At 40.8% G+C, this 14823-nt stretch overlaps 1 protein-coding gene across 1 annotated transcript; it reads right to left on the reverse strand.

Annotated features, from left to right (window-relative positions):
• Positions 1 to 785: 785 nt before the first annotated feature.
• LOC145452115 (uncharacterized) lies at positions 786 to 10397 on the reverse strand. The gene is made up of 7 exons (XM_080330331.1): positions 10170 to 10397; positions 9686 to 9789; positions 8669 to 8769; positions 6566 to 7099; positions 3597 to 3706; positions 3414 to 3533; positions 786 to 1218 (listed from the first exon to the last, which is right to left on the reverse strand). The coding sequence occupies exons 1-7, from the start codon at positions 10173 to 10175 to the stop codon at positions 1153 to 1155; spliced, it is 1041 nt and encodes a 346-aa protein (XP_080186457.1). The 5' UTR covers positions 10176 to 10397; the 3' UTR covers positions 786 to 1152.
• Between the last annotated feature and the right edge of the window lie 4426 nt (positions 10398 to 14823).

Here is a 14823-nt window from a genome sequence, read left to right on the forward strand (position 1 = left end):
CAATCCATTGAATTGACGCAGTTATCGGCAATCGCCCCACGTCTTCCGCAAAGTGAGTGAGAGCACAAATAATGAAAAGTATAGTTCACCAAGTTCCAAAGATAAGGAGCAGTAATTTGACTTGAACTCTGTCGAATTAACCCAGCGATAGAATGATAATCGTATTCAGTATAATAGGCGGCTCCCTTTTTTATCCGCTAAAAACATCCCATGAACAGGGCGATAAAATGAACAGATAGCTGAAACCAGGGAATGCGTTCATTTAATTTAGCATCCACCTTGGCCTAATGCCCCATGTAACATTGTTCGATCATTATACCTTGAGCTGTCCTTTCAACACGCTTTTTCCTTATTGACTCTTTTTCATTCTCTAACTTGTATCGTCCTTCGCAGGGTATTTGTCCGAGATTTTTTTTATAAATACGTAGAAAGAGCAGCGAGCAGGATAAATCTCCGTTACTTCTACACTCGAACGTGCTACTGCCGAGAATTGGGAGCCGATGGCCGCGAATGTACTACAACGCCAACTCCCAAAATAGATTCATCAGTATAATATGACTGGAGTTGAGTTAAGTTAACTGAAATAGGACGCTAATATAAATGCATTGCTTCGAATAGCTTGTTCGATATACAAAAATCAGATACACACATTGGAAACAGCAGTCAGACTGAACTGCTTCGGATTTTTTGCCTCCTAGCGGTGCAGGAATCCATTCCGATACGGCACCTACTAACTACATTACCTGTGTACGCAAGCCAAAATATTGATCTACAAACCATACTCCTTCGTGTATATTTTCACATTTTATTGAAAGGCTAACAAGGGAACAAACGAAGCTGTTCTATCAACGGTGACTTACACGCACTGGAAAACTTTACGGAGAGATTTCGCAAAAAATCAATGACATGCCGGCATGTGACAGCGAAGTCATCAACTTCGAAACTGCTTAGCGAAATTTCCTTACACTTGCGCAGAGTAATGATAAAATCGCGTTAGGGCTTCAAAACCAGCCACAACTTGAATGATGCTCAAAACTTGAATGAAAACAATAAAAATGCGCCCGTTGTGGCCGGATCGGCAACACTAGTCTAGGCTAGTGCATGGAATAGCACATGATGGTAGTCCGCAACGGATTCTGCAAATATCTAGTATCAACTCCGACTTTTCCTTTTCCTCCTCTTAATAGGTTTGTTCCAAAGACACATTGGTCGAGGCGTCTGCGTAAGAGACGAAATGTTTTTCAAATGAAAGAGAAACGGTAATGTATTAAGTAATACATCTACACTTGCATGGCTTGGAACTGATAGTTTGGTGAAAATAAAACAATGCGAATATAAATTACAAGAAATTTATAAAAGACGCGTGAAATATCTCCCGAACTACGACAGCTATATATATATTTAAGAACAGTGGTTCACAACCTTTTTGACATCGCGGACCAGTAAAACGTCGAACGAAATGCACCCTAAATTCAATTACTCCAAATGGCTGCCACATAAATGGGTTGGGAACTTCATTCAATGATTTCATTTTGATACTAGATAGTACTGAGTTTATCAAGTTACTGCAAGGCGTTGTGACTGCGATTGTTCGGTCGGTACCCTTCAAAAGAAATGCGACTGTGCTATTTGTTATAACCTATGTTACACTGAGAACTGTCGCCTAAATGCACTGTCGAAATTTAACAAAGTACGTTTTAGAACGGTGATCGTTAAGTTAGCTGATCCGGAAGAATGCTAATTTTGCGATTAAAAACTGCTAATAGCGAAACATAAAGTTGGAAAAGGTTACGCGCTATGATTACTCGAGGTGTCCCCGAGTTTTCAATCCAGTGGTGTCATCTGTTGCATCACAATGCCAAAACGCGTTATTGGCTGTCAGGTGTCAATTTCTTGATGAAATGGCAGCCTGCTGATACAAATACAGCGACTGTAATAAGTGGAATTACTATCATCGCGAAATGGAAGTCGTGTGTAATCACTACAGTGCAGCTAAGCGGATTATAAAAATATTCACACCCATCTGCAATGGGGGGTACATAACCCGTTGTTTAGGGAAGCCATTGCCTAGGTGACAATCGTCAATGTCATTATCGGAACTGTTTGCGCGTAGGAATGGTACGCATTTTTATAGATCTCTAATTTATTCCGGTAATCATGAGATTGAAATTAACGTTATGCGCTGCGATCAACCGGTTTTCTTAATCCAGGGCTCTTAAATCCTGACGAACGCGATAATCGACTTTATTCAAGGTTACCATACGTCCTCTTTCAAGAGGATTTGTCCTCTTTTTTGACATTTTTGAAAGTGTCCTCGGAGGACGCCCTTTTGTCCTCTCTTATGAGATTTTGTCCTTTTTTGAAAATTTAGGTCACATTTAGAGCAAAATGCGAGTGATATGCCGTAAATTAGCACAGAAGTGACGCTCCTGCGGCTATTTCGGAGTGAAAAACGGTGATATGAGGTCCGAGCAAAAAGTTGACCTTTCTTTTTTAGTCAACCACCTATCAATGTGGAGAGAAAAAGGGTAATTTGAGCTCTGAGCGGAAAGTTGACCTTTTTTTAGTGGGAGAAATTCACCGATTTTTGAGAATTCTTCTCCAGTTTTGCAAGCTTCAAATTTCTGAAAAAGTGTCCTTTTTTTAGATTTCCAGAATATGGTAAGCCTACTTTATTGATCATCCAACTTTAGGATGTCCGCCCTAAGTCTTCGTAGCTTTTACATATAACTTGTATGAAACGAGTTTTAGGCTACTTTTAAGCGGTATCCTATAGCACTTGCACTATACTCACTGGTCGAGATTTATAATGATGTAAAACTATTATAATACTCTCATAGTAGATCTGGTGCAAAAGACCATTAAAAGTCGAGCACCAATACTTAACTCGTACAAAACGTAACACTTGCATCACTGTGACGTATGTCCAAGGTGAACTAAGCACTCTCTATGTATTGCAACAACTTACAAACATGTGTTCCACGGTTCTAAGTAAATCCTCATCTAATGGACATGCCCCAACTTCTTGCATTTTGGAATTGAGATATATAATTTGATGTATAATTTTAACAGGAAACTCGCCACGGATCGGCGGTTGAGAACCACTGTTGTGGACAATTCTACCTATTTCTAGTCGTTATTTATTTTACGTTAGTCTCGAGCAGACTGAAATATAGCAGCGAGCCACCTTCAACTCGCCGCTACAAGTATGCGACAGCTCGACCTTGTCCGATTTTTGAAACTGTAGTAGTTTTTATATCTTACATTTTCTTCTTCCACTTGAAGCGGTCTTGACCGTTTAGCGGAAATTTATACTTCTGCTTTAATTCAATAATATATGGCGTTACTTCTACTTGGGTAGCAACGCTGAATACTTTGATCCCCTCCGACCATTGCAGACGTTGATATACTACCTTCCTCAGTCTTTCATACTGACTGCACGCGTTGCACTCGTATTTTTTATGTTTCTGACTCCTTCGCCACAACGCAGTATCGTGGGTTTTGCAATTCGCGCAGAATCGGGTTTCCGGTATCTGCAGATACAGAAGAAGCAATCACTAAGTGAATGGGATAAACACGAAACAATGTCAACATACCTCCGTCACTGCATGCCCCCTTGTAAGTGAAGTGTTGGGAGTGCCTTCACCAGAAGAGTAATATCCCTGTCGACAAGATCTGACTCGTTTTGCAGCGGTCGTGCTTCGATCTGGAAACGAGGGGGTTTGTCAGTAACGTAACGCCTATGCCTTTTCGCAGTACTTCAATTCGTTTCGACTATACCTCCACTTCTACTAGAACAGTTTTGAAAGCCCAGTTACTCGATGCAAACGATATCAATATGTTTGGATCAACTTTCATTACTTTACATCGGGGGTTCCCAACCTTTTACAAGCCGTGGACCAAAATCATGAAAAATCCATATCCCCGTATTATTTCAATCATTTGAAAAAACAAGAAACGATATTTTAATTTGAAAATGGTTAATACAGTAATCGGTAGTTAGAATTGTCAAATCATATTGCCTCTTATAAAGGCTATGATTAAATGATAAATACAATACAAGATGAGGTGATAGTACATTAATTAGGTTTTACATACTGTTTATGCGATGGTTGAGCCCTGACCCCAGAGGTTGGGAACCCTGCTTTATATGAATGACGTAGCTTTTGCATCCCGGTGACAGAGTGTACCTCTGTTATGTTCAACCATTTCGGCGCCATTGCTTAATCCCTAAAGTCAAATCTCGGAATCGCGAGACGTTTCCGTCCTGTTGTGCGTCGATCGATTAACGAAAGCTTATAACGCCACTCCCTACTTGGAACTTACTACTTGGAATTATTTTATCCTTTACTTTTACTGGAGGAACTTCTAACACGACATCTTAATATAGATCAGGGGTGTCAAAATTAATTTGGGTCGCGGGACGGATTCAAACTTCTCGATCGCTTGTGGGCCGACCAGTCAAATGCTACTAGATGTTATCTCCCACTCCATACTTTTATTTTTGACGAGAATGTCCTATTATCAAGCGTATATGCCATATACATGATAGCCCAAGGCATTATATTATAGACTGTATGGGTTCTATTCCAGCAACATGTTTATTCGCAAACGGTATGGTTAGAATACGATCTACCTACCGTATTTACAAACCGATAATACGGTATCTTAAACGACGATATAATTTGTCAGTTGTATATGCTGCCTTAGTCTCAGTCGTGATCCGCATTGACCAAGCGTATACGTTGTTTGTAAGGAACGCAAGATATTCAACGGTCAACTATGGGACGTTAACAAATCATCATTCGAGCTTCATTGATGGCCGCTGACATATTGAGTCAGACGTTATACAGCAGTGCGTCCGACATTTGAATTATATTCTTTGTGTAACTGTAATATTATTCAAGTAACTTGCATATAACAAATTGTGTATATCGGCGTTATTAATAGAATATAGAGATACAAATTGATAAGATGCAATACATTACGCATTTACATATTGATATGATACAATTCGAGCCTGCACCAATGGTTGAGGAGTATATAAACTATATACAAGAGGTTTGGTTTAGGTGAAAACAGAGATATATATTTTCTGTTAAATTACTTTACTTACTAGTTTACGACAGCGTAAGCTGCAAGTTTCGATCACTTCGTCTGTGATCGATTTGTTTGTGAGGGAATAAAGGCTCAGTAAAACACACGATTATTGAATGATTGGTCGCTCTCACGCGTTACAGCAGCATTTCGCGAGCAATCCGAACATTTGAAAGATAGTGATTTTTATCGACACCGATTACTTGATGACTTGAAATTGAGGCCAATATTTTCAATTGTAACTCCGAAAGGGCCATACATGTCAAACAACTGCTACGTCACAATCGAAATACATGACGCATTGGTAGCACTAATACATGGGAATCGTAGTGCTCGCCATATTTTTCTGCCCACATGGGTAGGTGGAGCCAAACATGGTCTTGGTCACCACATCAGTACATACCCACCGTTTGATACGTCAGTGACGTGGGGTTAGGGGAGGAAAGTGAGGCAGTGCCTCAGATGTCGTCAGGGATGTGAAGAAAATTGTGAACCCTCCATGGTTATTGGTATCTTCAATCAATCAATCAATCAATCAGATTTATTAATATTTTCTATCATGAATGTCTAGATTTCGAACATTTTTATTCCCGAAATCACGGAATTTTCATGTTTATTGTTCGTAAACAAAGCGAGAAAGGTGAGATAAGGCTAAGATGAGGCACATACTGGCCAATCCCCACCTGTGTGTAACAGCACAAATATAAATAGCTTAGAATTCATGATCACTGATAATAATCAAATGCAATTTTCGCGCTGATTCTGAAAATCCAAGTATTGATCGACTTCCAAAATATTCGGCGTAACGCAATGTTGCGTTACACGGCTACATTTTAACGGTGGTGCTGGAAAGCTAGTAACCAATCAAGAAAATGGATAGCTATGGCGTTGTTTTTATTTCGAATTTTCAATTGTAAATTTCACTTCCAAGTCATTTTATTTCTCGGCGTGGATAAGGAAGACTATGTGTATTTGAAAACTGCGTTTTCCTACAAGTGTCGCCATGTCTCTTTCGACAATCGAGGTATCGTGGAATCCAAGATTTCGAGGCGTGCGATGGTTAGCTTGAATTCGCAAGTGGTGCATGGTGCGGTGCGACAGCAACTCAAATTTCGCCATTTTGAAAATGTGGTAGCATGATACCCTAACCCTGGATACTCCACTGTATTGACCCCTAAAAGACATGTTTATGCTGCCACGAGAAACATTATTCTGATTATTCTCGCTGTCATGAAAATTTACCAACGAGTTGCTGGAATATTGATAAAAAATTGAAGAGTTCTTAAGAGCCGTATCTTATAGAGCCATAGGTTCCCGACCACTGCCTTACTTAGATATCTCTATTTCGGTCAGAGAACATATTGACGGCGTCATAGCCACTTGTACTATATTTTCAATGATTACTTTGGACATCTCAATAGAGTGACTGGGCCCATACAGGAAATCGGCTGGATTTTACACAACTTACCGTGATAGCCCTTTGTTGGAACTGACATAGGTGTTGCAGAAACGGTGCCATACTTCAGATCCACTTCGCCCGATGATTGAAGCTGCGATTGCCACACATCCGTAGGATGGTGGTAGGGTGGAGCAAAAAGGAATCCGTTGTGATACATCGGATACGGAGGAGGCACATACAGGGCGCTCGTCACCGGCCACCTATTTGACTGGTGGAAGCTGCCATACGTCGGGTCGGGTTTACCAATTGGAACATAATTATGATGTGTTTGGCGGTGTGTGTTCCCAGGAATGGACGGCGTGCCAAATATATCCGTCTCGACCTGCGGTGTCACATGATGAGGCGTGTCAGGATAGATGTAGGCATCGGACGACAGCGGCTTGTGGTATCCCGAGTGGGGCACTGCCAATGGCGGCATCATTGCCATTTCGTGATTGTGTCGTGGGGATCCAGACTTTGAAGGTTTCGAAGCTTCCACGTGCTGATTCCAACTTGCCCTTGATGTCGTGTCGATGGACGACGCATGTTGATATTGCTCATCATCTGAACAAAATCGGGATCGAATTCATCACGTAGGGGAATTGGTGATGTGTGCTACTATGGTGTGACCAGAGGGACACAAAGTAGTCAGCTTCAGTATTAGAGCATACGTAATATATTTCTACTCAAATAGAAGCAGCAATTTACATATGAAACATATACTTCACGTGGAAGTATACATGAGAACCTGGAAAGTATATAGCAAGGGTGGGCAGACCTCCTCCATGCGCGAGCCGCACATCAAAAATCAAAGTTTTCAAGAGCCACAGCACTCGTCACAATGGAATGTAATATATCGAATGAAGTTACTGTGTGGTGACTGGTGATACAGTGCGTCCCCACCTGGGCTACAAGGTGTTTGACATCAGGCTGACATTACGTCAATGGAGTAGGCTACATAACAGTTCCTTCGAGTGCTGCTGATCATCCAAGGAAGGTTTCAGCACGGTAATCTTATTACTCCGTAACATCTGTCTATACGTTGGGTGACTCGTTGCAAAGTTTTGATGTTTGGTTTCATAATGATGTTTCACGTTAATAACTTTGCAATTATTGAGCGAATCGTGACAGATCGGGCACAGCGGTTTATACCTCTATTATCACTGAATGTAAAGTCTTCGTCGAACTCTGTTTTCAAAACGTATATTTCCCTGTTCATATACTTTCTTTTCTTGCAATTATCGCTGTGCACCAGTTACACAAAAGGAAGAGCCGTATTCGTGTTGTTAACCCGGAAATTATCGTGAGTTGTGTTAGTTGATTATTTATCAAGTTCATTGTTGATCACAATGATTTATCGTTGATTGACTGACCATTGTCGCGGATGAAACGTTTATATGGGAACTCGATTCGAGCTCTAACTAACCTGCCAGTTTTAGAAGTGTGACGTATATCATGAAAGAAAAAAAACACGAAAGTAACAGGCATATTCGTAGTACGTCATCGAATACATCAATCTATAATCAGGTTAAACCACTGGCGAAACTCATTTGCATTCATTAAAGAGCTGCAAGCGGCTCGTGAGTCGCAGTTTGTCCACCCCTGGATATAGGCCGCTCTCCTACTCGGGTGAATAATTTGAAAAAGTTGACGTTGGAGGGCACGGATATACTTGCAGCATCTATTAGCAGATTCATACTTACGAAAACCCAAGTGGTCTTTCCGACTAACGCAAAATCACTACGACATTAGAAGATGTAATATTCGCAATTATTGCTCCAACTGAGATAAGTGGTCTAAAAACATACCCGTTGGAATAAGAACTGCAAACTGGCCACATCCACAGTAGGCTGCTCCGAGGAGTAGTATTTCGTTATTCCCCCTACACCGTCGGTACTTATCACGATGCCCCGTCTTTACGAGAGTATGAATTATATCAGCTACTTGCGTATAACAACGGTATGCTCGGATTAGAATACTCCACATTTTCTCCGCATTATCAAAAGTAGCGAATGTATCAAGATTGCTCAAATGACAAGATTCTCGTCCCGATGTAATATTCAGTACAATGGAAATATTCAGAATACGACGCATAACAACTAAGAGCAAGAATCATGATATATGAAACGTTACCGTCCGTGTCCGCGTAATGGGGAGATCGATCAGAGCCTGAGCCCACTCCCGAGTCTTCACTCAGGGGAGACCGTTGGTCGTAACTATCTCCATGAATATGCCTGAAATAAATTTCAGTATTTGTTCACATGTAATGGTGAGAAGGCGCATCTACTTCAGCATGGCATTTTTCATCAGTATTTCATGGCCCGTCTTCTTTCGCCATCACAGCGTATGAACGCTGTCGCGAAAAAAAATTTGATCATTGCCACGCAACGATGGATACGTCAATTACCACAGACGCATCACCCTGTTGCACACGAAGTTGTACGACAGTAGGGTACTGCCATTTGAAAATTGGACAATTCTGAACTCGTCCTTACATCAAGAAACTCAATCAAGACTGTAGCAACGTTTCTGGTCTTCTGTAACGATTTCAATCTATATCCATTCGAAGTAAGCAAGTATTGCTACGTGGAATCTGCGTCACGCGAAATACAGATAACGATCGATAACTTATTCGATCGCGCCGTGGGAGTGTGTCCGTGTATGAACACATAGCGATACCGGTCACTTATAATTTTAGGAAGGAAGGAAAAATTAGCGTCCTATTGGTTTCTATGCTCCAGACACTTCAATCTTCACACGAATGCCCAGACACTGACTTTACATTATAGTAGGTGGCCCTTTAAAATGTCGCTTCGACTGATCTGATACCTTGTTTGCCGGGTTCGCATTCCTCGGCGGTCGTTTTTTCTTTCATTTTAAAAAATGAACTAAAACATTCAGAAATGAGCCGCCGATAGCATCCACTCAATTGACATTCATGTATTAGTCCTTGGTATTTAATTTCGTGCCCGCAACGCCAGAGTATAGGCAAACGACCCCGTTGAGGTCGCTACCCCTAGTTTGGGAACCCCTGGAACTGATTATACTGGTTGTCCGACAGATTATCGGAAATTTAGGATTATAAAGAGGAGATCGAGTCAGTTATACCGTTATATATTAGAGCGGTTAGAGCTTTATACAACTGCTCACCTGGTTGGGCAAATCGCCTCTTCATAAATGTTTCGACATCTGGCCTCTTTTGAAAGCATTGACGAACCGGCGTGATGATGTAGGGGGTTATACATTGAGCTCGTCTGCACATGTGAAAGTGGATTAAGAAATGTGCCCATTACATTTTCATGGTCATCTACGCGATAACATGGTGATCAAAGCGGAAGCCAAGGTCTCTTGACAGGGTTCACAAACGCGGTGCCCGCAAAAAGACTGGGGACAACTGGTCTATGACAAGGTGGATGCCATCGCACTATAGCGTATCACAGGGTCAAAATATACCCGAGCTTCGTCATTATCAAGCGGAGGCCTACTTCTTCGTGTAATCTAGGTTATTCTGCGTTAATACGGTTACCACCCGCTATGCACATAATATTTGTATTAATATATCAGCAACATATTTCTCGCATTCTTCTAAGCCACAACTATCAGCGACATGAATGCTTTAAGGTATGGCCCTCGCCTGCATCTTATCGTAGAATCTGCAAGATCCTAGTTCATCCGTGCGGTATCGTATCTCCTTGAAAGAACTTCGATGTGGATTCCCAGCGAAAGATAAAATGACACCTAACCACCTAACTTAATTGCACATCGACATTCACTGTTCGCAGGTTGGACGTACTAAACCACAGGTGGATCGCAGTCCTGCGAGAAGTAGACAAATTGATTACGGAAGACCGAGTAATAGGCTCGCAACGTGCGTACAAATCAACCACGCGAATTCAATCATCGACTAAGCTGTAATCACTAACTTGGAGCTCCCTCTCATGGCTCGGATGGACAAGCGATATTGTCTTTTCGTTTGTTTGCGACTTTGCATCAAATTCGGAGGCGATATTCCGTGATTGATGTGTGACCTGAAACTTTCGGAAGCACATGCCCCATGATTTCAGAAAAGTAAACGCCCCGTCACGAGCTGACGAAGAGTATAGCCTAATTGACTGGTAAAAATGTTTAATAGTGATAAAGACGAATGATGTGTATTCATCCGCTTTGTGCCCAGAGGTAGTCAGTATCGAACTACCTCTCCTTTATCAAAGTACCAAAGTAGTTTTCCTCCAGTCACAGCACTTCCACCAGTAAATTTACCACTATACTGCTATACTTCGACCTCATATTTGTGTCCTACTTACTTCCATTTCGCTATTTACAGTTTGTCAAGGAGAAGTATTTCCTTCCTTTAATGAGAGAGATAGAGAGTGGGAGAGATATAGAGATTTATGATACGTTTGTCGTCATTTGAGATGCTTTATCTGGGTCACATGCATGTTGAAGTTGGAAACAAAATGCGGCAGTGCCTCTTTTCCGGGAGTAAGATAACATAATAATCAGTAAATGTATTTCTACTGCTCTATTTTTAGTTAACTTCCTAATTTAGCAGATCGGCAATGCATTTTCCGATACAGCTCACAACGACAAACGCTGAAGAGGCGCCGGGGTGGAAAGAGGTTAAGAGCCGCTATTTTATAGCAAAACTATCATTGGCTTGATACCTCCAGGAATGTAGGATGGGGCACGATTCCAGCACTTCAGAATACACGAAAACTGGCGGTTATGAACAACTAGTGTAGCCTAGTGTTCAAAACGTTCAACTTCTACTTCCACTATAGTTTTGGGATGCTTACAGACATGATAAGAAGATATAGCCTGTGGTAAAATGACTCATGGGTACTGACTGAGAAATATGTGTAGTACAGAGCCAGATGTGAAGTAAATGCTTGTACTCAGGCACAAGCAGAAATAATTAATTATACTCAACTACAAATAGAACAAGCGAATTTAATCTACAGTTATTACAGCCGACAGCCGTACTCTATACTGCTTCCTGTGACAGTTATACAGTAGTGATGTATCGCATTGTATCTGTCTCTTTTATCATTTGAATAAAAATATGACCAAGGCATTTGCTACTATACATTTCAAGTCAAGGCTCAACTGTGAGCCTCTCACGGCACCTAGGTTACAAATCACTGTTATCGAGAAATTCGTGGGACAATGATTAAGTTACATTTTTATGTTGGAATGCGCCATGTTGACAAAAAAAGTCGGTTGCAGCCCTCGCCCTACCACCCGATATTGTCACGAGCCGCCACTGACTGCTACAATGAACAAGACACGGGCAATCGTATTTGTAATCGTAATCGATCACGCCGATCAGAGCGTTTTCAAGTAATCATAATCGAATGTGATTTACATATCTGAGTGACTTCTTTGTGAAAGAACGAAGGTTTTACTGTCACGAGGACTGTGAAATCAACTGAACATTTGGGAACAAAGAAGAGGTATAGTGGCTATCGAGTTTGTGATAGCAGGAACAACGGATTTGCAAACTAGATTGTTCTTTATTAGGCTACATCATAAGTATACGATATGCTCGCCATCACGAATTCCTCACTAGTATAGACGGTAGATTCGGTGTATATGTAGAGAACCACCGCCATACCTGATGTGGGGTGGGCCATGGCCATATATCAATCGACCTCAGTGCCCCGTAGGACGAAGCGGATCGACAAATTGTCTGGTACTACTCCGATACCGTTTTTTAAAGGTTTGATCCGACTCCGGTCCGACTCCTAGCCCGGATTCTAGAAATGACCGTGATCCGGTCCGAAAAAATCAGATAATAATTATCTACTCACAGGATGGTATCGAATATTGATTGAAACGATGCGAACAGGAAATTAAAAACTCAAAGTTTTAACCCAACTTATGCCCACTTTAGGGTTACGATATTTTGGGAATCTGAAAAGAGGACACTTTTTCAAAATTTTCAGATTCACGATACCGGAGTAAAATCCGGAAAAATTGTAAATTTATTACTTCTTGGTGGGTTGACTAAAAAAAGGTCATCATATGCATTTTCGTACGACTCCAAATCTACCCACTTTTTACTTGAATTTAGTGGTGTTGACTAAAAAAAGGTCGTCGCTCAAGCTCATATGCCGAAACACCTGCCGGACCGTTACTTGAGTACTGATTTTTACATACATTTAACCAAAAAAGAGTATATTTCGGCGTCCTCCGAGGACACTTTCAAAGAAGTTTTAAAAAAGAGTACAAATCCTCTTAGAAGAGGGCGTATGGTAAAACCCTGGTTAACTTGGACTTAGCATGTGGTTTATTTCCATGAACGTCTCACTTCAACTATTGATTCGAGGTTGTAAGAGGGTAAAGCTGTCATATTCTTAGTAAAAAGTACTGATCCGGCTTGGATCTGACTCCGGCCATACCAAAAAAAAAGTACTGAACCGAGTTCCGAACCGGCTCTGGTCAAAAATGGGAAAATCCGGCAAAGATTTGAACCTTATAATCGACAAATAATATATGACGATCATTAGAACTCAACTATCGCTGATTTAAATCAAAACCGAGCTGCTATTTGCCGTTATTGATAATATACGTATTGGGAGGATTTTAGGTGTACGACTGTATACCTGTGTTCAACTACTTTAGAACCTAGAATGTTGGTTTATTTTAAGTCATTACGTGTAAAAGAATTTAACTGTCAGTAGCTGGAGCTTTTTCGTGAGTGACTCACGTTTTAATAGAAGTCACGTCGACTATGCAATGTCTCAATCTTGAAAACGATGTGTTATTCCCGTATATATTGAATACGTATTCATGACTTAATGAATGCATGAGCATATGATTTTCCAGTATTTATATTTCCGAATGATTTTCCGGTTTCTTCATAAATTGACTTTACGGGTTACATGGAGGACCCGAGATTTTCTCGCGTTGGACATCACATGAGCATCACGGAAGGCAGTGGTCGACAACGTTTTTAACTCGCGGACAGGATGAAAGAATAAGAAAGGTATCAGGGGTTTGGTGCAGTGTTGTGATCAAGTCACTACTTTCGAGTCACAACTCATTTCGAGTCATTGCCAGAGGTGGTCAGTAATGAAGTACTTCTACTTTTTCGAAGTACTCAAGTAGTTTTCCTCTACTTCTAGTACTTACTCAAATAGATCTTTTTTTTTGCTACTTCTACTTCTACTTCGTAATATTTTGTGAACTACTTACTTACTTTTCGCTATTTTCAGTTTGTCAAGTAGAAGTAGTTTAATCCTCAATAAAAAAATATAGCCTAATAAATTTCGGGGCTGTTTTCACGTAGTACCAACATTTAATTTTCATAAAAGTCATGTAATACCCAGAATTTTAGTTGCGCTTCGTGCACTGTAGATATGGAGTGACAAATATGTTTTAACGAAAGTATCGCTGAATATAATTTAGATATCGGGTTACGTGGTTCCATTCAAACCACATTTTCGCCTATATAAAATATTTCATCACAGTAAGTATATGGCCCGCCATAACGTTTGAAACTACCGTTTCGCAATCTAGCAATTACCTATTATACCTAGCAGCCCATGACGTGTCCTAATCTTGAAAAGTGGACATTGACTTTTTTAACGTTAGACCTGTTTCAAGCAAACCACCGTTGAAGCTTTATGGTTAAAAGATCACCATCATCATTGGTTTATTAGCAATTTTATCAGTTCAATACACCACAAAATGCGATACAATGAAAAGACAGGAAGATGTCGAAGCGACAAGGAGTAGTCTATGGAATCTGACACCCACCTTGGCCTAGGCGATGTAAAGAGGAGGCATGCACACTGAATGAAAGTAAAGAAGATAGTATAGAAAAATAATGCGACAAGAAATAGGGCGGCATGTCATGGGAAGCGAGATCGATAGGTCAGTCGTGGTCCGGTAATCTTGAGGATGGACTGTATTTATTTAGTAGTAATTGCTTGTATTTCGACTTGAATGTGGACATGCTCGTCGACTGTCGGATGGCCGGCGGGATACTGTTCCACACATCAGGTCCGGCATATTTGATGGAGCGATGATCTTTTCGGTCGATCATATGATATTTGGACGACGTGGACGCACGTGTGTTGTACTTGTGCGCTTTTGATTCAGAGGTAAAGAAGTCATTGAAATATTCGGGGCAACGACCGCAGTGAAACTGATACATAAACTTGGCGATTTCTAGTTCTACACGCTTTGCATGTATCGATGTTCGGAGTGTCAACCACGGAAAAGACGATACATACTTCAAACTCAGTTATAACATGTCTACATTTACAATCAACAAAATATGC

This window comes from Botryllus schlosseri, chromosome 12 (assembly GCF_051294905.1).
Source record: "Botryllus schlosseri isolate E-star chromosome 12, Bs_hap1, whole genome shotgun sequence".
NCBI lineage: Eukaryota > Metazoa > Chordata > Ascidiacea > Stolidobranchia > Styelidae > Botryllus > Botryllus schlosseri.